General features: G+C 35.7%; 3 protein-coding genes, 1 long non-coding RNA gene and 7 other non-coding genes across 11 annotated transcripts; 9 read left to right on the top strand and 2 right to left on the bottom strand.

Moving 5' to 3' along the window:
• Positions 1-2,698: 2,698 nt before the first annotated feature.
• Positions 2,699-5,416, top strand: LOC113687545 (protein FAR1-RELATED SEQUENCE 5-like). The gene is made up of 3 exons (XM_027205132.2): positions 2,699-5,020; positions 5,247-5,312; positions 5,403-5,416. Exons 1-3 carry the CDS (start codon positions 2,896-2,898, stop codon positions 5,414-5,416), a joined length of 2,205 nt encoding a protein of 734 aa, XP_027060933.1. The 5' UTR covers positions 2,699-2,895.
• A 1,500-nt stretch (positions 5,417-6,916) lies between these two features.
• LOC140006305 (uncharacterized) lies at positions 6,917-8,804 on the bottom strand. Its single transcript, XR_011813942.1, has 4 exons — positions 8,559-8,804; positions 8,370-8,467; positions 8,176-8,227; positions 6,917-7,315 (listed from the first exon to the last, which is right to left on the bottom strand). It is a non-coding gene; the product is annotated as an uncharacterized lncRNA (long non-coding RNA).
• Positions 8,805-11,732: 2,928 nt separating this feature from the next.
• LOC113687802 (putative pentatricopeptide repeat-containing protein At1g03510) lies at positions 11,733-13,573 on the bottom strand. Its single transcript, XM_027205324.2, has one exon. It carries the CDS (start codon positions 13,454-13,456, stop codon positions 12,170-12,172), a length of 1,287 nt encoding a protein of 428 aa, XP_027061125.1. The 5' UTR covers positions 13,457-13,573; the 3' UTR covers positions 11,733-12,169.
• A 1,016-nt stretch (positions 13,574-14,589) lies between these two features.
• LOC113743454 (uncharacterized) lies at positions 14,590-18,870 on the top strand. The gene is made up of 2 exons (XM_027271460.2): positions 14,590-15,076; positions 17,984-18,870. Exons 1-2 carry the CDS (start codon positions 14,710-14,712, stop codon positions 18,676-18,678), a joined length of 1,062 nt encoding a protein of 353 aa, XP_027127261.1. The 5' UTR covers positions 14,590-14,709; the 3' UTR covers positions 18,679-18,870.
• Positions 18,871-19,672: 802 nt separating this feature from the next.
• On the top strand, positions 19,673-19,828 carry LOC113688684 (small nucleolar RNA snoR134). Its single transcript, XR_003448048.1, has one exon. It is a non-coding gene; the product is annotated as a small nucleolar RNA snoR134 (small nucleolar RNA).
• A 231-nt stretch (positions 19,829-20,059) lies between these two features.
• On the top strand, positions 20,060-20,150 carry LOC113688682 (small nucleolar RNA U36a). The gene has a single exon (XR_003448046.1). It is a non-coding gene; the product is annotated as a small nucleolar RNA U36a (small nucleolar RNA).
• An 81-nt stretch (positions 20,151-20,231) lies between these two features.
• On the top strand, positions 20,232-20,325 carry LOC113688660 (small nucleolar RNA Z223). Its single transcript, XR_003448026.1, has one exon. It is a non-coding gene; the product is annotated as a small nucleolar RNA Z223 (small nucleolar RNA).
• A 285-nt stretch (positions 20,326-20,610) lies between these two features.
• On the top strand, positions 20,611-20,728 carry LOC113688661 (small nucleolar RNA Z278). The gene has a single exon (XR_003448027.1). It is a non-coding gene; the product is annotated as a small nucleolar RNA Z278 (small nucleolar RNA).
• Positions 20,729-20,979: 251 nt separating this feature from the next.
• Positions 20,980-21,097, top strand: LOC113688662 (small nucleolar RNA Z278). Its single transcript, XR_003448028.1, has one exon. It is a non-coding gene; the product is annotated as a small nucleolar RNA Z278 (small nucleolar RNA).
• A 292-nt stretch (positions 21,098-21,389) lies between these two features.
• LOC113688675 (small nucleolar RNA snoR97) lies at positions 21,390-21,497 on the top strand. Its single transcript, XR_003448040.1, has one exon. It is a non-coding gene; the product is annotated as a small nucleolar RNA snoR97 (small nucleolar RNA).
• A 672-nt stretch (positions 21,498-22,169) lies between these two features.
• On the top strand, positions 22,170-22,280 carry LOC113688677 (small nucleolar RNA snoR97). Its single transcript, XR_003448042.1, has one exon. It is a non-coding gene; the product is annotated as a small nucleolar RNA snoR97 (small nucleolar RNA).
• The last annotated feature ends 2,029 nt before the right edge of the window (positions 22,281-24,309 follow it).

The raw sequence follows: 24,309 nt of genomic DNA, 5'->3' as shown, positions 1-24,309 counted from the left end.
CTAAATGGGCCAAATTGTATAAGTTTCACTTTATGTGGTAAATTACGACTATCCTCGAACTTTGTGTCTATCAAATTGTGATTATACATATTTGTTTTGTTAACAAATTGCACTTAAGTGCTTCCTTAAAGTATATACTTGTGCCTTCTTCTATTTCATCCAAATTATTTGGTTTAACTATATTTACTTCCCTTGAGGATTGTATATATTACAAAATAAAGACCAAATTATGTTCGCCTTAGGGGTGGGCAAAATTATCCGCTAACCCGAAAACCCGTCATATCCGATTCGATCCGATCTGAAAATTAAGATATCCGATTTTTATTATTTGATCAGGTTAAAAGAGGGTCGGGTACCCGCTAAGATGCGGGGCGGGTTAGGGTCACATAATTAAAAACTCGTGGGTACCCGATCCACCCTGCATATATATATTTTTTATTTTTATTTTTATACACACATTATAAAATAATAATTTAAAACTAAATAAGTAATTTTATTGAACAAATTGCATTACAAATATGAGAGAATATAGTTTATTTACAAAATTCATTTGTAGATGTCATGATCTTATATTTTATAGAAAAAAGTTTAATTAATGTGGAACATATATATTAAAAATTGTGCTACTTATTTCAAACTTTTATTGATTTTAAATTCTTTTAATTTTTTGCCTTTATCTTATATTCTCTTCACATGCTTGTTTCTTAGTGGGAAACCTTTTTTGAGAAAAAAAATTTATTAAATCTTAGATGAATGTGTAAAATATAAAATTAAATTAGTATAAATCATTTTTTTAAAAAATAAATGATAAATGAGGCGGGACGGGTACCCGCTGACCCGACCCTATCTCAGCGGATACCCTATAATCAAGTACCCGCTGATATGCGGGGCGGGTAAGGGTCAGACAATGGCTGACCTGCAAGGTACGGGTCGGATCAACCAAATCGTGAATGGGGCGGGTACCCGACCCGTGCCCACCCCTAGTTCGCCTCCTGTTAGTGAGGTTCCTAGACTCTGTTAATGGATATTGGCACTTGGGATCCTCTGTGACACATTTTGAGTGCCAAACCAGTGCCACCTCTAATATTATGCCAAGTGTCCTGTTATTATTTGTATTTTAATTTTTTAAAAATTCAAATTAATTTAATTTAACACAAATTAACCCTATCCTCTAACACTTTGAACCAAACCAACCAACCGGTCTGATTCCATTACCAATACTTTCGTTCAGCAACCACTCAAGATCTGATTGGCATGGGAAAAAGAAAAAGATACCCCTAAACAATTGCAAACAAGCAACCGTAGCCTAAAAGATACTTTCGTTCATCGTTGATTGCTTAGAACAATCAACCGTAGCCTAATAAGCGCAAAATAGCAGCCGCCGACTATTGAAGCAAATTGACTACAAAGATTCAGGAAGTACTCAATCAAGAACGCCCAACCATCCCTAACTTTCTCCAGCAAAGAACGTTTCACATCATTCAGGTAATTATCCAACCTTGCATCCGGTTTAAGTCTTGAGTTTTTTCAGCTTTGATTTATTAAATCAACATCACTATTTGTTCCATGATCTTGATTTCGAATTTCAATTTTTTTAATATTAAGAAAGTTAGGAAATAGACAACAACTCGTAAGTATTTTAACAACTCATAAGCAATATCACCCTACCTTATGTTATGCAATTTTATATCTTCATTTTCAATTTCCATTAAAGTGAAATTTACATTGAATTGTGAGTTTGGAAAGATTAAATATTAATTGAGTGGTCAAATTGACTACTTACACGCTAATTGTAATATACCTGGAAAATAAGTTACTTTGTGGGATTAAAAAATTATTTATTATTTCAAGAATTGTTATAAATTTTACTAATGTACCAAATTAAAAAAAAAGATACAAGAAGTAACAATAGCTTTTCTGACTAGTTGCAAGTAGTAGTAGTGAACAAGTAGAATTGGAAATTCAACTACTTTAATAAATTATTGAGGGACAAAATTTGCTTACATTTTTTCCTTATTGTATTGCAATTAACTTGCATGAAATTATTTTGTTAATTTAGGGTTAATTCAGTCAGGTTTCAGTAAGAAGACTTGTTGAGATTCAAAATAGTAAAATACATCTGGACCTGGTTCCTCTTTTGACCCTATTCTTTGACGGTGTTTGAGGTTTTAGTCCTTACCATGGGATTAATTTTTTCACCAAATTTAAAACCCGTGGTTCCTTAATCATGCAAGCTGTGTGTGGAATCATTCTACCTGCCTAGGACGAGTTATTTGGTACATCAATTCAACTTTAGCAATTTTCTTATGTTATCAGCTAATTGTTATTGTTCACTCCTCGGAACAGGTCAGGTTGGTGCTATTCAATTGGGCATCAGCCGGTCACTGCAAAACTGGGCATCAGATTTACGTCCTCGTTTGAGAGAAGGTACATTTCCTTGGAGTAATGTTATCTTTATTAATTGGTTTCTTCACCTTGCTGCTTCTTCCACCTTACAATGGGGAAAGACTAGATTTTTGAAATATTCTTCACCAAATCTGAATTTTTTTAAGGAGTACAATCATGCATGTACTGAGCTTGAAAACATGATGATTAAATCAAAAGTAATCTATTATTTTGTTCGTATAGTTGTACGTCAAATGTGTGTTCTATTGCGACCTGAAACATTGCCTTCTTGCATTTCACGTTTTGTTATATGTCTAATTTGGAGCTTTTGACCTTAGTTGCCATTTTTAGGTGGTTTAGTTGTCATTTTTAGGTGATTTTTGTTGACACGGGATTCGAGGGTTGTTGAAAGGAAAAAGCCCGGAAAAGCAAAAACAAGAAAGAAATTCCAGTGGGTCAAGCGTTAGAGCAAGTCTTGCCTGTGTCACGACTCTTGAAAGGTTGCAGGATATGGATGCTAAGGCTTCTATAGAAACTGAGGTATCATCCTGTCGCAGATTGGATTTTGACAAGGTAGATCAAATTACCAATGATGAGGTTTCCACTCCACCAGTTTTAAATGTGATAAAGGATATAAATAAAATTCATACATTGATTCCTTTTGACCTAATTCCGAAGATGGGCATGGAATTTGAGAGTGAAGAAGATGCTTATAATTTTTACTTAGCATATGCAAAGGAAGTTGGTTTTGGAATCAAAAGAAGTAGCTTCCACAAAGATAGTAATGGTAAGCTCATGGATAGGGTCTTTTGTTGTAGTGCTGAAGGAAAACGAGAAAAGGATAAAAGAGATCTCAATGTAAGAGCCCCTCGTCCTGAAACACGATTTAATTGTTCGGCGAAGATGAAGGTTAACAGTAGACAAACTGGTAAGTTTCGTATATGTCAGTTGATCATTGAGCATAATCACTATCTTTCAAGTCCCAACAAAAGTCATTTACACAGATCACATAGAAAGATAAATTCTATTCATGCAGCTGAAATTGATATGGCATACCATGTGGGTATAGCACCAAAAGTTTCTCATGAACTTATGGCACTACAAGTAGGAGGACGGGAGAACTTAGGTTTCATTCCTGAGGATTATAGGAATTATTTACGTTCTAAACGAACAATACAAATGGAAGTTGGAGATACAGGAGGCGTACTTGAATATTTGCAAAAAATGCAATTAGAGGATCCTAATTTCTTCTATGCAATTCAAGTGGATCAGGATGATTTGATTACAAATATTTTTTGGACTGACGGATTAATGAGAGCAGATTATGCAAGTTTTGGAGATGTTGTTTGTTTTGACACGACGTATAGAAAGAATAATGAAGGCCGTCCATTTGCATTATTTGTTGGAGTGAATAATCATAAACAGACTGCAATATTTGGGGCTGCTTTATTATATGATGAAACTGCTTCAACATTTGAGTGGTTGTTTGACACTTTTGCGAGAGCAATGTCAGGAAAAAAACCAAATACTATACTTACGGATCAGGACGCAGCAATGGCTAAAGGACTAATTTCTACATGGCCTGAAACACGTCACCGTCTTTGCATATGGCATATATTTCAAAATGCAGCTATTCATCTCAGTCATGTGTTCGAAAGTTTTAAACAATTTGCAAATGATTTCAGTAAATGTGTATATGATTTTGATGAAGAAGAAGACTTTATATCTGAATGGAATACTATGTTGAAGAAGTATGGTCTTGAAGACAATGATTGGTTAAAACGTATGTTTGAGATTAAAGAAAAATGGGCATTGGTGTATGGAAGGGAAACATTTTGTGCAGATATGACAACAACTCAAAGGAGCGAAAGCATGAATAGTGTGATAAAAAGGTATGTAACCTACAAGAATAAATTTCATGAGTTTTTCAATCATTTCGGGAGGTTAGTTGATGATCGTAGATATAAAGAACTTAAAACTGACTTTAGAGCATATATGAGTACTCCAGTACTACCATTCGATGTTGATGTTTTGAAACAAGCTGCAAGTGTTTATACTCCTGAGGTATTCAAATGGTTTGAAATTGAGTGGGGTAAATCTTATGATTGTGGTATAATCACCTACAGTGAGGTTGGAACAGTGATAGAATATAAGATCACTCCTAAAGGCAGAAAAAACTATCATATGGTTAGATTTGATTCAATAGGTGATCAGATTTCATGTAGTTGCAAGAAGTTTGAATTCTCTGGGATTTTATGCTCTCATTCTCTGAAAGTTCTTAATATAAGAAATATCATGAAGATCCCTAGTCAATACATAATAAAGAGATGGACCAATAAAGCAAAAGCTGGATATGTTAAAGACCACAATTGTTGCAATATCAATAATGATTTGGATCCGAAAGTGCTTTTTACGAAGCGTTACAGAGATTTGTGTAGACTATATACTCAATTGGTCACAAAAGCTGCTCAAACAGAAGAAACTTATAAAATTGCTAAAGAAGGCCTTTTGAAAATATTGGATTTGGTTGATGCAAGGTTACATCAAGAGGGGTCGAGCAATGAGATGTCAAATGCAACAAAAGTTTCCAACCCCACAAATAACACTACTAATGCAAGTGGTATCAATATCAAGGGTATTAAAAAAAAGATGAAGACTATTTCAGGCAAGAGATTGAAGAGTAGTCTCGAAAAGGCTACTAAGAGAAGAAGATCAACCAAAAAAAGCTTGCAAAATAGTATAACTATGGAGTTACCAGCGTCATCATATAATGAGGTTTTATTACATTATAATTTTACTATATTTGTAATTCAATATTTTCTTATATTATGCATCCAATCTTTGTTTTTTCTTTTCATTAGCCTATAGGAGATACTATAAATATTGTATCTACGAGGTGCAGTATGCAACAGCATGGATTACAAGAGGTAATGATTCGACATTATATGTAAACTAACAATTAAGTATTATTTACTGTCAAACTATTTATAACTGTGTTTATTTATTTTTATTTTTAGGCAAATACAAATGAGGGGAGTATGGTAGAATCTTTACGGTATCAACAAGAAACTTTTATCCAACCATGTTATTCTATGCCAGTAAGTATGATAGAGTCTTTGCAATCTCAACAAAGCAACTTTGTTCAACCATATAATCCTACGCCGGTAATTTTTTAGTTTCTTATTTGCATAAAATCATTTTATAAAAATTTTATGTTTTGGTTTACACTAAAGTTCATGAATATTTTTCACTTTTGTGGTTGATACTTTGTGAATTTGGATGTTAATCAACAAAATTATGGCCAGCTATGCACTTTCAGTTCCATGAACATGACCGGCTTGCTCAAGGTAAATTATTACAGTTGTGATCATGAATAATTACTTCTTTAAGAAAAGATTCTTTATTGTCTTTTTTTATTCATTCATTTATTTATGTGTTCAATTTTTTGGTGATATAATTCTAACCATAGGCACAAGAATTACATGGTTTCGAAGGAGCGAAAATAAATCAGTTCGAGTTGAATGACAAGTCTTGCACTATGGGACAAGAAGTTGGAGTTGATTGCAATGATAGGTGTGGTTGTCCAGTTCCATGCATCAATGATATTTCGTGCAAGTGTTCAAGTGGACAAAAGACCTGAAAATTTGACTGAAATTGACAATGGAACTTTTCGTGCTTCCCAAAATTAATGCACATTCTTCTATGTAGAATATATGTTTCAATTGACACTAGTAGTGAGTTTTTAGATCAAGAATATATGTTTCAATTGACACTAGTAGTGAGTTTTTAGATCTTTCATTTGAACACTTTGTTACCATTCCAAAATTCAATAAGACATTTGGATACTGTGGAATGTGAAGAGGCTTGGAAACATAATTGACTTAGATGCTATACTCTGACAAAGAACCAACAGGACAAAGTTCTCCACGCATTCTTGCTTTGTGTTGCCGAGTCATTTAAGGAGAACTCTGTCATCTGAAATCCCAAACACAAGACCTCCCCCACCCGAGAGAGACTCGTACTACATGTGTTTACGAACGATTAGTAAACGAGAATTGCAGTAGCAGCCACTAGCAAGGTCGAATCCACTTTCATTTCCACCAATTGTTGCTGTTTTCCCAGGATATGCTTTTTGTAGTAATAGTACTGGAGCCCTAAACATATGCTGAGCTAACACTCAAATACGTGATCCATAATTCCTAGATGCCCTTGCTGACTAAATGCTTTATTAGCAGACAAATGCCAAAATGTACTTACACTGGGTTGCCTCTTCACATTGTCAATTGTCCGACTTAAGTCACAAGATCATACTACAAGAAGCATAAGCATCTGATCACAACAGATTATACTAGTGGATATCACCAGAGAAATCGAGTTAGTAATCCTAAATTGCATCAAACATAAAGTTTGTATAATCAGGCAAAACCAAAATTCTCCCAACATCAAATGAGTAAATCACAGTTTCAAACTAAAAATGCCACTTGAATACATAGAAATGCCCACCACATAAGAATTATCGTGGAATCTATAATGAGATAAAAAAAGATGTATATTTCCAAATCAACCAGCTAAACGAAGCTAACATACTCGTTTAATGAATCATAAAGCAAACGTGTAACAGCCATTATATTTACAAATATTTCAGCACACAACTCCAAATGTAGTTCGTATACAGGAAGATCAACAAACAGCATAAGCTGATACAGAACCAAACAAGACTACAGCCTGAATTTAGCATCAAACCAAGTTCAACAACCTAGAACTAGACTAAACTTCAACAACAGAAACGATATGGGGAACCTTCTGGCAATCAAAGGGCAAGCTAACATACTGGCAGGCGAACTCCTCAGCAATCTCAAATGCCAATTCGCCATGTTTCCATCGTTTCCTCTGTTTCAGAAGGAAGACTGACACTTCTCCAGCAATTTTTCTGCATTGCAAAATATCAAAAATTTTGCTGTTATATTTTCTAAACCATTGCAGCAAGTGTTGCGACTACCATTTGTTTTACCTACAGTGAGATCACCAAAAGTCAAGTTCCTTCCAGCAAGGCAAAGACCACAGAAGAAAAATGAAAGGGTGAAAAACAAAGGATTCCACAATGTTTAGAATACGTCAACGAAAACTTTGAAATTCATGCAACAACCACCTCTGAATTATGAAAAGTAAACCAAAGACATTAAGGTTAATTACAAATAGATTAAACAAAGACATCACAAACTTAACATCACTATTCAACTAATTCTAGTCATGGATTTAACTAGGATCATTCTATACGTTGCAACAGAAAGGGTGTTACAATTGATAAAAAAATCAACCATCCCTATATTTCTCCTTTACATTTGTTCTCCCTATACAACTGATACTAGACTGGATTACAAAACCAAGTACCTACTTAACATCTCCCTAGCGTGTTACAATTTCAAAACCAAGTACACTTCTATTTCTTTCGTTCTTTCTACAAGCAACAAACTGTGAGCAAAAAGATTTGCTGCATGACAAAGCTATAATAATGGAGCATTTCATCTTACTTTCTTCCAAGCAACCGAAGAAAAGAAAGACAAAATTCCAGGCCGAGAAAAACCATATATCATCATAAATACTTGTAACGATTGATAGTTGCTAGGGTGCTTCACATTTAATTGTAGAAAAACTATAACTTCCTTTACAAATCATAAACAGACAAGTAAAATATAACACAATAATACTCAAAACTGAAAATACAATTGAAATTAAAGTTGATTAAAAAAAACTGAACAGCATAAATAAGTGGATAAATTAGTAACTAACCAATGTGTCTGACTAATCTCAAGTTCTTTACTCTTCCATATATGCTCATAGCCTGAAGAAATAGACAAGACCCATATCCCCAATTCAACAGATAAGCTCAAAAAAGTAATCTTTTGAAATAAAACGCCATAACCAAAAAACAACAAAACAAAGTGAAAATCAAGAAAATGAAACTTAAATAAAAGAAAAAGGACCTGGCGAAGAGTTTCTTCAGTGGTGGAGTGGGAAAGACGGCCCACAAAAATCGTGCAATAGGGGTCACCAATCACCTTTGGATCGCCGAAAGGGTCATCTGCAAGAAAATGAGCACATAAAAAATTGGGGAAAATGGCAAAAAAGAAATTACAAGAACCTGGGAAGGAAACCAGCAATAGGAAAAGAACCTAGAACGCTGCACAATTGGGATCCTCGGTGAAGTTGATCCAATCTTCTTCCTCCTTCTACAACTCAGCCATGAAGTACATGAAATTGCCTCTTGCCGGAGCTCGAAAGAGAAGGGAACCAACCGGTGAGGCAATCGGCAGTGAAGATGCCTTTGACGGTGAGCCAATCGGCAGTGAAGATGAGCCAATCAAAAGGACTTCATCGGAGGAAGAAGGAATCGGCAGTGAAGGGTTTGAAAGGTTTGAAGGAAGTGAAGCCAATCAATGATGAAAGTATTGGTAATGGAATTAGACCGGTTGGTTGGTTTGGTTCAAAGTGTTAGAGGATAGAGTTAATTTGTGTTAAATTAAATTAATTTGAATTTTTAAAAAATTAAAATGCAAATAATAACAGGACACTTGGCATAATATTAGAGGTGGCACTGGTTTGGCACTCAAAATGTGTCACCGAGGATCCCAAGTGGGATATTGGGAAATGACAAAGAAAAAAAAAGGCTGAGTTGTAAAAGATTATAAAATAAATTAAAAACCCAATCAAAGAGAACTTTTTAACCAAAAAACCTAAAAAATGGAAAACGAAATAGACAAAATATCACAATAAAACAATACAACAAAAAGAAAATGGAGTATTATATATTAAGAAAAAGAAAAGGTCCAAGAACAAAAGATTACCATTGAGAAAACCAAATGGAAAACAATATGAAAGAAAAAAATAACAAAATTTGACTGTTCATAGTCTTCTTCAAAATGCATATTACTTTCCATTCTTTTCTGGTCTTTTGTCTTGAATTTCTCGTCTAAAATTATTATGATTCCGTCCCACATTTTTATCAACCATTTCACTAATGGAAGCTCGTGATTGATTCCTCTGTTGCATGAAATACTTTTTCCTTGTATGCTCTGAGAACCATCATTTCCTTCACTAATCACTACCGGCAACAGATAAGGATTATGCAGGGCCATCGCCAGCCCGCAGTATAAACTCATCTTCGTATAATTATCTATCCCTTTTCCACCTTAAATTCCCGAGAGAAGTCCTCTTTAGCAACGCAGGCCCTTTTCCATTGACGGGTTCAAACTAGATTTTCTAACAAAATTAATCGGTTTAAAATATGATCATGAGTAAGTACATAAATATAGTCCTGAAAGATAAGTGAATATAGAAAACCGTGTTGTTGAGATCTATGAAACCGTAAACATCTTTGAATTTCCTCCATTTCAATTAAATTTGAACCAAAAGTTAAAAAATATGGGATTATCAAATGATACATAGTGTGATGCAGTCAAAACAAAATATTTTAGTAATAAAAGACGAGTATAAACTCATAACATATTCTCTATCCTCTCCTTTTTACATTTTTAGTCTATGTTATAGGATAACAAGATGGTTAGAAATCATTTATTTTTTCAACCCAATCGCTCTTTTCATTTCAAAAAACTTTCGAGGTCTTAATCATCTGTCATCAAAGGATTTCCTCTTTAGGCCACACTGTAGTATCAAGAGCAGGCAATAAATGAGTGAGACAGCAGAGTATATCGTGTATGATATTTCCTGGTGGTTGTGAGCTACGTGCATTTGACGGCTAACCTATTTCCTGTGTTCATAGTACTGAATTCATTTGTAACATGAACTTGCTCAACCATTCAAGTCGTGCTCAAATTCTAAACCTTTAGTAGTGACATATGATACAGCTTCTTAGAAGTTTCACGGAATCCATTACCCGATAGATCACAAAGAAGAAAAAGAAAATACGTTTTGTGGAGAGAAAACAGTACAAGGTTTCCAAAGAGGGGAAAAAATTGATAAGGCCTGTCCGCTGTAGTCCCAATCTACTCATAGCTCACTACTTCAACAAGTAGGAGCAAAAAGTGGGAGATCAACATTGGATACAACCAATAAGAAAAATAATGCCTTCATTTGCGTGCAATGTATGAAACATTCGACAGTCACTCGGCTAAATAATGATCCAACTGAGGGTTTTGGCACGAATGGAATAGGTGAGTAAAAACAAAATGCAGAACAAAGCACAGAAACGGGTGATAGAGGCGTTGTGTCCTACTTTTGTTGGGAGAAGGTTACTACATTTTCAAATCACCATCCATCGTAGCTAGCAGACACTTCACCTTGAGCATCGACAGCACGAACCTGGGTAATCTGATAAGATATTGGTGCTGCTCCTGGTTTTTAACAAATGAAACAAACGTATATACTTCAACAATTAAACCCAAAAAGTGAGAGATAGCATCGGATAAAACCGATGAGAACGATAATGTCTTCATTTGCATGCAATGTATGAAATATGAAACACTCGACAGTGACTTAGCTAAATTACACAGAAACTGGTGATAGAGGCGTTGCGTCCTACTCTTGCTGGGAGAAGGTTACTACATTTTCGAATCGCCATCCATCCTAGCTGCAGACATTTCACCTTCTAGGACTAGAATTTTAGCCAACACTGAACATCTACTTTACGAACCTGGGTAATCTGATTGATAAGTTCTGGCAAACACTTCACCTTATAAGACTAGAATTTTAGCCAACACTGAACATTGATCGCACGAACTTGGGTAATCTGATAAGATATCAGTGCTGTTGTTGCTTTTTAATAAATGAACCAAACGTATACACTGTTTGCAGCCCGCGATTGACAACCACCTTCAGTTTTTTACATCTTTTTGAATTTGGATTTCCAAGTGCTTATAAATTGTGATAACAATCTGCTTGAACAGGTTGCAATTGGTTTGTCTTTTCTTCTAGTTTTTCTTCACAAAATTTGAAGCATACAAGTGCAATTGTCAAGTGAGGACCAAAGAAAAATAGAGGCCACCGCACATCTCGTGTGTGCCAGCCCTATTTACCCCCAAAAAGATTTTTTTTTAAAAAATCATCTTTTGCACTTTAGTCCTCGTGGGACTGTAGTGCAACAAAATTAACAAATTCGTCGCCGCACATCCTATTCCTTAAAAAAAAAAATTTTTTTGGTCGCCGCATTTTCCCAATTACCCAGTTCTTGCAATATATTTTTTAACATTATTCTGAGAAATTTGCCTATTGCTTTGGTGTTTGTGGGGAAACAGAGAAGAAAAACAAGAATGCCTTTGGATATGCAAGACTGACTGCCTTTCTATTGGCTGGTCAAGAAAAATCAACAACATATGCTTGGAATAGGAGCCTTTAAAAAAATGTGGCCAAAACAAAAAGGAAGCCACAGTGCAAAGTCATTCGAGAAGGATGAAAGGCCAGATATGTTTGGCTAATCATTCAATTAGCATACAGCCAAAAAAATTACAAGTTTCTTCGAGTCAGAATCGCAAAGGATACAAAAAATGGTGATCATCATCGGTAAACCAGTTGTGCAAAAGTGAACAAGTTGCCATCATGAGATTTTAAAATTTCAGGTCTTTAAACTCCTCAATATCATTTTGTAAATTACTAAAATCTTGAAGAATGTATAGTTCATATGCTCAGTGCAGAGACCCGACCAGCATGAGCAATGCTTGGAGACTTCAGGCCCTCATATTCTTAGTCTGTTCTTATGAATGTCAAACCACAGTGTCTTCAGCAGAGTTAATCTATTGATTAGATTCCCTCAGTCCTTTAACATTGTACCTCAATTTTGGTGTATTGTCCAACTACTACCAGGTGTAGCCTTCAGGCCCCTTTCCTTCATTTCTCTTCTAATTTCTTCTGCTTTTGTAGGTCTTCCAGCATTAGCATAAAGTCTTGCCAATATCACATAATTAGCAGGATTTTCTGGCTCCATCTCAAGCAATGCTCTTCCAGCAATTTCCCCGAGCTCCACTTCTCCATAGGTTCTGGAAGCCGCAAGTAATGCTCCCCAAGCTTTTACAGTCACCTTTACTGGCATTCCTTTTATAACTTCATAAGCCTCACGTAATCTACCGGCTCTGCTCAAAACATCAACTAAACAAGCATAATGATCGCTATTTGCTTCCACCCCATAACAATTTTGTATACGGGCGAAGTACACTCGTGCCTCATCAGCTAATCCTGCATGACTACAAGCTTTCAGAACAGCCAAAAACGTAATCTCATCAGGCTTTACATTCGCTATTTCCATCTGCGCGAATATTTCTAGTGCAGTTCTTGCCTCACCTTGAAGTGCGTAAGCTGATATCAAACTACTCCAAGCAACCACATCTCTTTCCTTCATTTGCTGAAACACAGAATCTGCATTTCTAAGGCACCCGCATCGCCCATACGCTTCAATTAACCCGCTCCTCAAGTGCATACTCGGCTCAAATTCATTCCTCACTGCATAACCATGAATTTCTTTAATCAAATTCAACGAGGATACACCCAAACAAGCACGTAAAAGAGCAAGAACCGTAATCAAATTAGGCGCCAAACCCAACTTCAGCATTCGCCTATAAAACCCAATGGCCTTATAAAACCCGTCATCCATTTCCAAAAATCCAGCTATAATCGAGTTAAAACTCGACACACTAGGCAAAACATCCATAACTTCAAACAAGTCCATAGCAGCAGACATATCACTTGAATGGGCGTAGAGCGAAATCATAGCGTTCCAAACGACTGCATTTCTTTGAGGAATTTCATCGAACAGTCGGCGGGCGGATGAAATTGAGATGCATTTGCCATACATGTCGACGAGAGCAGAAGCCACAAATGGGTTTGATACGAAAGACCATTTGTAGGTGAGTGCGTGAATCGAAGTGCCCAGATCAGAGCAGTGAAGGGATGCGCAGGATTTGAGGGCAAGAGGGAAGATAAAAGGGTCCAATGCGAAGGATAGAGAAGAGTGGATATGGTGGAAAAGACCGAGGGCCTTCTGGTGACGGCCACCGTTGACGTGAGAAGCTAGGAGCTTAGTGTAGGAAAGCAAACGGAGGTGGTTCGATGAATACGAGCCCATGTTTGGTTGGTTGGTTAGTTTTTGGCGGTTATAACCGATTTTTAAAAGCCTAATCAGGCCAACTTTGGTTTAATAATCTCGGTTTCACTGAGTTTCTAAGAGGTTATTCAGTTTGGGTCAAGGAAATCTCATAATAGCGAAGGAAGCTTGCTTAATTTAGAGTCCATGAGGATCCGACGGCTTTTATTTATCCTTTAAAATTCGAATTTTTTAAGAATAAATCTTATATACACTGACAGTATTTATATTATTATGTTAGATACACGACAAATATGTAAAATTTGGATTTCAAATTCAAATTTAGATTACGTGTCATGCATCAAATGGTGAAAGTGTATATACTTTCAGTGTATAGAATATTAATCTTTTTTTTAATACTTGATTTATAAAAGTTAGCAACATATCCTTTATTTTTTTTTCTGGCTAAAATATATGAGACCTTTTTGTGCATTTGTGTGAGAATCAGATTACTCCCTTATCGTTTAAAAATATTTGCAAAGCTCTCATAATTTCAATGAATCTTGAAGACGATGAGAACCATCCAAATTGACATTGTAAACCATTGGGGATTTCACGTACGAAAGATGTTGATGATACATTTTCAAACATTTGAAGAACTTAAAACCAAAAAAAAGTAAAAGAAAAGAAAAGGCATATTTTGTTTTACTTTAAGCTTCAAAAACATTTTTTTTTCTAATTGTAAATTGACATAAAGAATAAAAGAGTGTGAGAAGATTATCTAACAATCTTGTGCCTAATCTTTTATAAAAAAAAAAAGGGGGGTTTTTTTTAGCGCTCATCATCACTGCTCGATACCTCTTTTGCAGAAGGATCTAGGCAATGTGTTACTGAATTAGCTTTTCTTTGGATTCATTGAAGCTTTAACAAAGATTTTTTTGTAATGATTAACTAGAATTTTCTTGTTAATGTGAAAATATGCCAATTTATTATCATCATAATATTTTGTACATATTAAATTTTAACTTAAGCCAACTCTAAACTAGGCTGGGTGGGCGTCATACCAGAAAGGACCAACCTTGTTGAATAATGTTCAGACAGTTAAACTAGACAGGCCCAACATGAGGCTGAAGGTCAGTTTTTACTCGGGCTTATCAAAGGCCTAGATCACTAGGCCTGAACGACACGCCATGAAGAATCCGAATCTCGTACTCGGACCCAGGTAACCCGTGGATTGAAAGTTTCTTCTTCCTCTTCTTCACCTGTCTCCAAGATTCCTTAAACCCTAAAAATCCATGTCGATGATAACTCTTTCAAGACTCTTTTCCCCTAACCCATCTCTCAAAACTCCATTTAAATTTAAACCCTCTTTTCAAAAGCCATCTTTCTTTACTCCCACTCTGAACCATTCAATCCCATTTTACCCTTCTTTAGATAAAGCTAACCCCTTCAAGCTTCAAGGAAAACGCCTGCCTTTTGGGAAGAATCTTGGGGTCACATTCGACAATAAGAGAAGTTTTGGGCTTTTTGCTAAGGCTGAGGAGAATGAGGAAATGGATAAAGCTGAATTGGAGGCTAGAGGGCAGAGTACCATGCCTGATAGGTTCAGACCCTTGACTAAAGAAGCTCCTGATAAGCCGATCAGGTGGCCTTGGTTTATAGGTATTTCTTCTTTTATTTCAACTTCCCAGGTTTTGAGCCTTTCAGGACTAGTTTGGATGTTAAAGAATGGATTTTTAGTGACGTATAGGTGTTGAGAGGAAGAAATTAGATTATGGATTTCACTGTCCTGTAACTGTCAATTTGCTCATGTGCCGATATAGTTTGATACAGTTTTGCTACTGTATTCTTGATCATGTATTATAGTTATGATGATGAATGTGTCTGAAGTCGCCATTGGGTGTATGAGAGTTGAGTCCTACCACTTAAGTACCAATTGGGTGTATGAAGCCGTGACTTAGCAAAGCACCAATTCAGTTGCTCTACACACTAATGGTCAGTCACGTAAAATGATGAATTTTGGGATCACAAGTGTTAGGAAACTGACTGCAAAGCAGAAGGGCGATTACAAACTCATATACTATATGGATAGTTCTATGGCTGACTTTTGCGTATTCGATATTGATCAAGAAAGCAAAGCAAAGGAAAGGAAAGTTGAGGGGTGAAATAAAAGTAGTTACTTTGTTGTCCCTGGACTTTGGTACCACCCACCCCCATATGCCCAGAGGAATAAAGATTCTCATTTTCACTACTCAACCTATTGATGAGTTGCTTTTTACTTGTTTAGCCATCAAAGGTAAAAGAACCCACTTGGAGCTTGCATCCTCGGCCAAATGCACAATTGGTTGAGTCGGATCACCTTGCACAAAATAATGTCAAGGATTATCACCCCCCTGTAGCTAAAGTCATGATCCTGCCATGGCTGAAACAACTTTGAACCTCCTCAAGTACAATATAAACAGTCACACATTACTGGTCAACAGTATATTGTGTTGCTTAATTATTGTTATCTTTCAAATTGTAAACTTTTAAAAACTGGTGACCAAATGTGTTGCTTTTGATGGCTGCAATGATTTTTTTCCTCAGTGTTTCTCTTGGGAAGTGCAATAGAGGCATTTATTTTGTAATAGGAACATTAAACTTTTTGCCTCATGCTTTATATGATGTTTGCTGCTAGGGATAATAACCATACCAGCTAAATCACTTGGAGGCAGAGGTCAAGAGTGTTGAGTATAAGCTCATTAGTTTACAAATTCCATCGAGGATTACTACATGAGGTGTTTATTTTACCTTTTACGTCAGATGCAAGTTTTTATAATCCATTAATCCCAAGAACATTGAGGTGAGCATGACTGCGTGTAAAATAAAACTGGTAACATGCACACTGAAAGGAACTGTGAGTCTAATTTACACTAAATTGGTCATCTTTATAAAAAAAGACTTGGGATAAGCCCAACTAGATAGGTATGGACCTTTTCATGGCACAGGAAACTTCAGCAACATGTTCTGGACTTTCAAGACAGGTTGTTATGTAGGAGCAAAAAGCAAGCTGCAACATCTAGGGCAATGAGAAATACCATCACCAAGTAAAAAGCCTGTTTTCATTTCGACTACCAGTTAGGTTTGTTGTAAATTAATCTAACCTCCAGAGAGAGAACGGTTCCTTTAATTTCCAAATTGATGTTGGGAATACCAATGAATATAGTCAACCAAGGAGAAAGCTTTTATGGTTCAACATGTTATAAGATAGGTTTTTGCCTCTTATTGAGTCATATTCATCATTATCTCACAAGAGTTAGCTTAGTATCAGGGTTCATAGTACTCAATTAGTTCTCTTCTTCTTTTGTCACAAGACCAGAGACTGAAGTGTTAGCTTCAGTAGGATTGTTTTACCCTGAGTCATTTAAAGTAATTCAAATCCGAAACCTTTATATCAAATGCTGCCATTGAGTCGTTTCTGATTTCCTTCATTAAGTTAAATTTTCGGACCAGCATGAATTTAAATGTTTCTACGTGCTTTACTTTTGCTTTGTCTTTTAGGCTCAACTTATGCAGGTGGATATTTTTCTTAATCATTTTGGTTTAAAATGTTCTTCTAATTTGTGTCATTATTTTTCACTCAAATATTGTTAGTTTTCATGACTTGGGAGTCATTACTTAAGAGGTGTATGCCTCCATTGTTGGTGCTTATGTGTTGCCTAACAACATGAATGATGCAAGTCTGTGTTCAAATTTCGTATATAAGTCCTTGTATGAGTAGATTAAGTGGTTAACTCGTATGTTAACCTTCATATTCAAGTCCAGTGGTGACCTTGAGACATTTGCAGTTCTGGAACTTTTCAGGCATGCAAAATAATGAGTTTTATCTGATCATTGTTTGTGGTCCAAGAATGGAGGGGTAAATATATGTTAATAATCTTGCATGAAAGCTCAGTTAGAATCTTTCATGATAAAGTGCATTCGGATACATTAACTTCAGTAGCCTATGAAAGAAACAAATCCTCAATGAAAAAGGACATAAGTGTAATGGTATTATTGATTAGAAGGAACAAGAAATATAAACTGCAAATGGTAAAGAATGTTCAGATCTATTAGTTACTACTGTAAGGGAGAGATGTTTTAATTTGTATATGGAAAATGATGGTGAAAGTGACACCCTGATTCAAGAAAGCTCTAGTCATTGGGCGACTACATAACATGATTCGTTGATTTGTTTATGGTTTTCTGTTGCTTGCCCTTTTTGTTCTCAAGAGAACATTTGTTGGTAGCCTATATTTCTCAGTTTCTTTGTTAAACGCATATCTAACTCTAGTTTGCTAATTTGATTTAGGTGTTCTGATTTTAATATATTTTTGTGATAATGGACTATATATCTAATGGACTTAATGTAAGATGACTTGCAACTATTTACTTAAAAACCAAAGTAAGAAAGCGAAATGGCCATGCCAACCTATATTTTCCTAATTCGGTATTTTTTGTTAGCCTTTGATTTAAGAAGTGGTTCTCTTCATGAGCGTAAAAAAGATTATGAGTTGACTGATTCTTTTGTTGACTGTGAATGACATGCAGCATTGGCTTTTGCACTTTATGCCTGGAGAACTGTCTTGTGGGAATTGTCCAACTGGAAGAAGGCTGTGGCAGCTATCTTCCAATTCCTTGGATACATCTTAAAACTCGCATTAGCCCTTGTATTCCATTTTATAGGGGATCCAATTACATCCTTGATTAGAGGTATTGAGACTACATTTTACACCATTCGAGCATCCTACTCCTGGGTGATTGCATATGCTCCTATTCCAGAGCTTTCAACAGTTATCGTCCTGTCATCAGCCGTACTTGCTATCTCTGAAGCGACTGTTCCTGACTCTGTAAATAGCCAGCCATACATGCTCACGTTAGCTGGATTAATCGGTCTTGCTGCTGTTAGGAGCTACATTTCTGAGCTATTCTTTTGGATATTACTTTTGGGTTTGTTTAGTTTTTCTCGTTTTGTTAAGAAGAGAGATTATGTCTCTTCTGCATTGCCTGCGGCAGCTGTTTTAGCTGGTGTGGGAGAACCTTGGATTAGAATCATAGTGCTGGCCTCATATCTGGCACTGGCCATCATTCAACATTCAAAGCAACGTTCAGATGGCAAAGAAAATGAGGTTACTGGACCAGTTAGGAGAGTTCCAATTCCACTTCTTTGTGCTGCATTGGCAATTGGTCTCCGCGTTGCCGCTAAATGGGCTGGATATAGACACCTGACATGGATGATTGCTTGACTAACAGGTCTGCTTATCCTGATTTCAGCGCTGAGACCATAGAATTTGCTCATCAAATTGTATAGCTGGGATAAGATTTTGTACTTTCCCCACATTATCCCATTACTTTTGTAACTTGTTTCCTATATTCTGCCACAGCAAGTTCACTAAATTCACAACTTTAGAAGATGTCATATGGTTTGACAGTCAAAAGTGGTTGCCCTCAATTCTTCTTTAAATCTCGGCCTCTGGTATTTACATTGCTAAATTCTTGCGCTGTTAGAACTGGTTTTTGTCCAAACAAAACTTGGTGAATAGAACCCAAGGGAAATGGTACCAAATATTGAATTCTTTTACACTTGGCGTAGATTTTTACCACATGGCCAAAAGAGTAATTTAATTTCGAATAAAAATCATGTAAATTGTAATAGTGTTCAGAAATTTTTTTAAAAAAAATTTTAAATAAAGCAAAACTTTTATACTAATAGTGTTCAGAAATTTTATCCTAATAAATGCTAAATTTTAAGTGTGCATTGTTATATTCTACAAATTATAACTTATCAATTTTTTTTTATGTAAGTGGGAGGTTTCAAATTCAAATCTCTCATTTACGCTCCTTTTCTCTTTCAAAATTATAGCCTACCTTAATTAGACCTGCGAAAGAAATTCTTGTATAGAGTTACTTGCAAGTTAATTATAGAAGAATTCTTGAACAATTTTTACATAACAGATTAAAAAAAAAAAAGAAAAAGAATGCCACTCCCCATAAACCCCTGAGCCCAATGGGTTGATTTGATGGGCTTGATCCAAACAAAACCCAATGCTGTCTATAAAACCCTGATTTTAGGGGTTAGGGTTCCAAAGCACTCTCCTCTTCTCTCTTCTATAAAACCCTAAATTTTCCCCTTCATTCAATCCGCCCTCCACCATTCTTCCTCCAACTCTCACACACACAGAACACACACCGAATTTCTCTTTTTTGTGGTTTTTTTTTCAATCTCAGAAATTGATAGAATTGCACGTAGCCTCCCGGGCTGCTCCGAATCTATATTAAATGAAGAAGATTGCCCCAAAGCTCGTGCTAAAACGTCGCCGTTCAGTGTTGCAGTTCAGCCTCATGTACCTAATTTCATCCCAGGGCTGAATCTGTGTCAAAGCAACGGCTATATTTTGATTAGCCTTCATCTGATTGTTTTTTATCCAATTTCGAATGACTTGCCTCAACACCTTTAGCTTTTTTTCTGGATTTTACATAAATGAAAAAAGGTCTAGTCAAGGAGGCAAATATGAAAATTTACCGGCGGTGTCAACGTGGGGAAAATTCAATCTTGTTGTTTTACTTCTAAGAACATCCGCTAAATTGTCTTCAAATTTAGCTTTAATTTTGAAAATTGTTTTTCTTTGGCGATGATTAAATTGGATTTATCCGCGCTTCTGAGAGCATTTCTCTGATGCAAAATTTTAAAAATGGTTGAATTTCTTGATATGAGCCAAATCAAAAAATTACTATCTTTTGTGTTATTCTGTTGAGATATCCATTATTTTTAAGATGCATAACATATTCTTTGTGTTAATTTCGGCGGGGATGATGAAAATTCAGCTTATAATGCCAGTTCTGCTTCAGAAAATTCTTGATTGATAGAGCTGTAATATTCCTCTGAGCCCTTTTCATTTTTGCAATTACTTATCGTTTATTGATTTTTTATAATAATAATTCTGATAATCAAATTATTTATGCATTTGTTAATAGTGGAAATGGTTTAGCAGTCAATGAAGATAAGTTAGTATAAGCTGGATAGTATTTGAGGTGTAGCAATTACACCAGAACATGATATTACTGTGTTTATAAGGGATTTATCTGAGACTGTAGCCGTTGATTTGAATTTTTTATTTCATTCATTTTTGTTGAACGTATTCTTTCTAATTATGATTGATCTTTTGTATTTCAAAAATGCCTGTGATGATATAATCCACCTATATGAGGTGTAGTGGAGCCAAGTCTCTGCTTTTGCAGAGAGAACCTACTTGGTGAAGCTACATTGCACATGATCCTATGGGATTTAACTGAGGCAGAAATCTGGTCTTTTTTTCTTCGTCTTTGATTTTCAAGAGTACAGGAAATAAGAAAAAGTTGTTCTGATGAAATCTGTGAATAATGTTGCTGGATAGTATTTCAGGTGTAGTAATAACACCAATAGATGATATTACTATGTTTATAAGGGATTAATCTGAGACTATAGCCGTTGATTTGAATTTTTCTTATTTCATTCGTTTTCATTGAACGTATTTTTGTAATTATGATTGATCTTTTGTATTTCAAATGCCATTGATGATATAATCCACCTATATGAGGTGTAGTGGAGCCAAGTCTCTGCTTTTGCAGAGAGAACCTACTTGGTGAAGCTACATTGCACACGATCACATGGGATTTAACTGAGGCAGTAATCTTTTTTTTTTCCTTCTTGTCTTTGATTTTTAATAGTACAAGAAAAATGAAATATTGTTCTGATGAAATCTGTGAAAATGTTGTTATTATGGTTGTCAAGGAATATGATACCATGTTTGTTTAGTAAAATGAGTAAAAGAACATGCACTTGTATTTTTACAGTAGTTTGATGATTTGTCTTGTCCCTTGACAGGATTTTTGGCTGATGTTACTATGGTTTGCATACAAATGAAAACGTGGATTGTTGTTTAGTATGATTGAGTTTAACTATACTCTTACCCGACTAAATCTGTTGTGGGTTTAGGGTCTGAAAAACTCAGAGAAGTATGTGTTGCCATCAGCTTCTTTCTCTTGAATGCTGACGAGATTGGAGTTAAATAACAACACTAAATTTGGTTCAAAATTCCATGTCTTGTGCCAGAATCTTATCCAGCATGTTTGTTTTGGTTACCAGTGATCTATCTTAATTGCTTGGTTGCTTGGAATATATTTCCTTCTTTTGGATGTGCTTGGACTAATATCTAGGATGAATGAAAAACTTGTCTGTTTAATCTGATCTGAAAGCTGAGTCAAGGATGGCTTATTTGAGGTGTGGTTCACCTCAATTCCCTGCTTTAAGGGAGAACCTGCTTGGTGATTACTTCAGAGTGTGAAATTATTGGATTTTTCCTGAGGTTGTAATTTGATAATCAATTTTTAGTTGTGGATCTAAGTCAATTGAGATCCTGGAAAATTTTCTAATCTTAGCAAGGTTTTCTGAAGCGGAAGTTAGTAATAACACAGCTCTGTGATGACTGAGGGGCATAATGAATACTAACAGTCTTTGAATAAGAAGTCCTACACTGGCTTTATGAGCCAGTCATGGCCAGTGAAGCATTTCAGATGGTTTTGAGTTATTATGTGCCTCATGCCATAAGCTTGGTCTCATGTTGGAGAATCCTAGTGATGATTCGTAATACTGAGGCACAACCTTGTTGAGCTTTTGGGCGGCGAGGGTTGGAAGTTGCAAAGAAAAATTGATTGGCTCTTCTTTCCACTGATTGAGTTTAAACTATACACACACCTTTTTAACTAAAGGTGATTGTAACTGAAAAACTCAAAAAGAAAGGAGTGTTGTTTATCAGCTTTGCCTATCTAATACCCCATGAGGGTGGAGTTAAATCACTGCACTACAATCAGATTATGGAGGACATTATAATTTCATCTCTTTCCATCTCAAATTATGATGTAATGTGCAGCTTGTTGATCTCAGATGCACCATTTTTGAAATATGACAAGATAGTTGAAGTCAGCTAACAGCATTCAACAGCATGAAATGGGCGTCAGGTCTCTTTGGGAAGTTGGGAGTACCTGTTTACTTTCTTCCAATGTAAATATAAAGTGCGAAGATGTGAATTCTTGTCAATTGTATTGTGATTTGCTGTTTTAGTATAGATGCCACTGGGCTTTCAGATGAAATGATGTAGACAAACACTGATCTTATTCTACGGTCAAATCTCTGTATTACCTGAATCATGATCGAGATGCAATATACTAGCTTTGTTCTTTGGCCAAATTCTGTAGTGCCGGAAAAGGTATTTTGGGCATGCTATTGGTAATACCGTATGTCAAGGAATGACTCAAAAAATTTTTAAATGGATTCTCTCCAACAGTAATATTGGTATTTGCTAATAGTGAGCGCTTAAATGGCAGGCGATTTTTGTATTGTTAAATTATGCTATAGTCGACTTTGCCCTGTGGTAGAACTCCGTGCCTCTTGTTGGAATTTCTTTGTCAATCTAAGCATTCCTTTTTTTGGGAAAAAAAATCAATCTAACCATTCAATTACTCTCTACCCTAGGTAGTTGGCTTTCTGCATGTCAGGAATTTTTTGTAAGGAAAAAGGGGGATATTTTGATGGGCTGTTGAATGTGCTTAGGTTTATTTTTTCATTGTATTGCAAATTTGCTTTTGCAAGGAATAAGGAGTAAATTTTCAATGGTGGTGCTTTTTGAAAAGAGTTATTCGACTTTTGACATAATGCAATTTGTGAATGCAACTTTTGAAGATACATGACGTTTGGTAAATATGTTTTTCACCCTTTTAAAAGAAGTTTGAAAATCACTTTGACAATTTCTTTTATAAGATCATACATTCACCCGTTGGAATTTACTCAAAATAAGGGACTGTGTTTGTGAAAATTTCCAAATGATGCAACTTTTTGAAACTTGTTCCCAAACAGTGAAGGTTTTGAAAAAATGTGATCTTTTTTTTTTTTCCAAAGACGATAACTATTGTATAATCTAATATATCCTATATTAGGGAAAGGGGGCAGATCCAAGGAGGTATATGGGTAATTCGAAGAGGACTGAACCACCACCAAATCAGATGGATGTGAATTTTTTAAAGCAAAACTACTTTAATGTGGCAATTGATCTTTGTTAGTGACCACCAGCCTAAAGATTGATGATTTTTAAGAAAACGTGATCTGTGAACGTGTTTTTTAAATAACGTACTCTGAGTGCATTGTTTAATAAATTTATGTCTAAATAGATCAAAAGCTACATCATTTGGAAATAAAAGTTCGAAAAAATTACTATATTGAAGCAGACAATTGAAAAAGAAATTCCCAATACCAAATCCTCCTGTATCTCATGCAAAATCTTGCTCACGTGTAACTTGTAGCTCCAAAATGGCCCTACATTTTAAGGATTCTTTTTAGAAGGCATCACTTTTCTGGGCATACGACTTTGTTTGGTACGTGTCCTGCTGTTGTCCTTGCTTGTGTCATTCATCGTATTTCGTAAGCGGGGGCGTGGAAAGTACGAGGCCTGCACAACCACGCGAACACAAAATATTCCAGTGGCTTTTTGACCAGCGTAGAAGGTTCCAACAAGCTTGGAAGAATATCAGACATAGGCCTTGTCACACTTTTCTGCAGCATGTAAGTTTTTCCACAGTGGTGGGAATACCAGGAAACTATAGTTTGTTTGGATTGTGTTTTATTTGGAATATTTTTACTGTAACACTTTTTGTGATGTGATGTGTGTGAGATAAAAAGGTAATTGGGAAGATAAAAAGGTGTATTGGAAATTGTAATGATGATGTAAGCAGATAAAATTGGGGAAATAAAACACAATCCAAACAAACCTATAATAATTACTATATGTTCTTTCTTGCTAGTATAGCCGTATTCCTAGCACCTTGCGGACGAGGATATCTTGAGG

Source organism: Coffea arabica, chromosome 5e, assembly GCF_036785885.1.
Source record: "Coffea arabica cultivar ET-39 chromosome 5e, Coffea Arabica ET-39 HiFi, whole genome shotgun sequence".
Lineage (NCBI taxonomy): Eukaryota > Viridiplantae > Streptophyta > Magnoliopsida > Gentianales > Rubiaceae > Coffea > Coffea arabica.
This window is presented reverse-complemented; position numbering and strand designations above follow the sequence as displayed.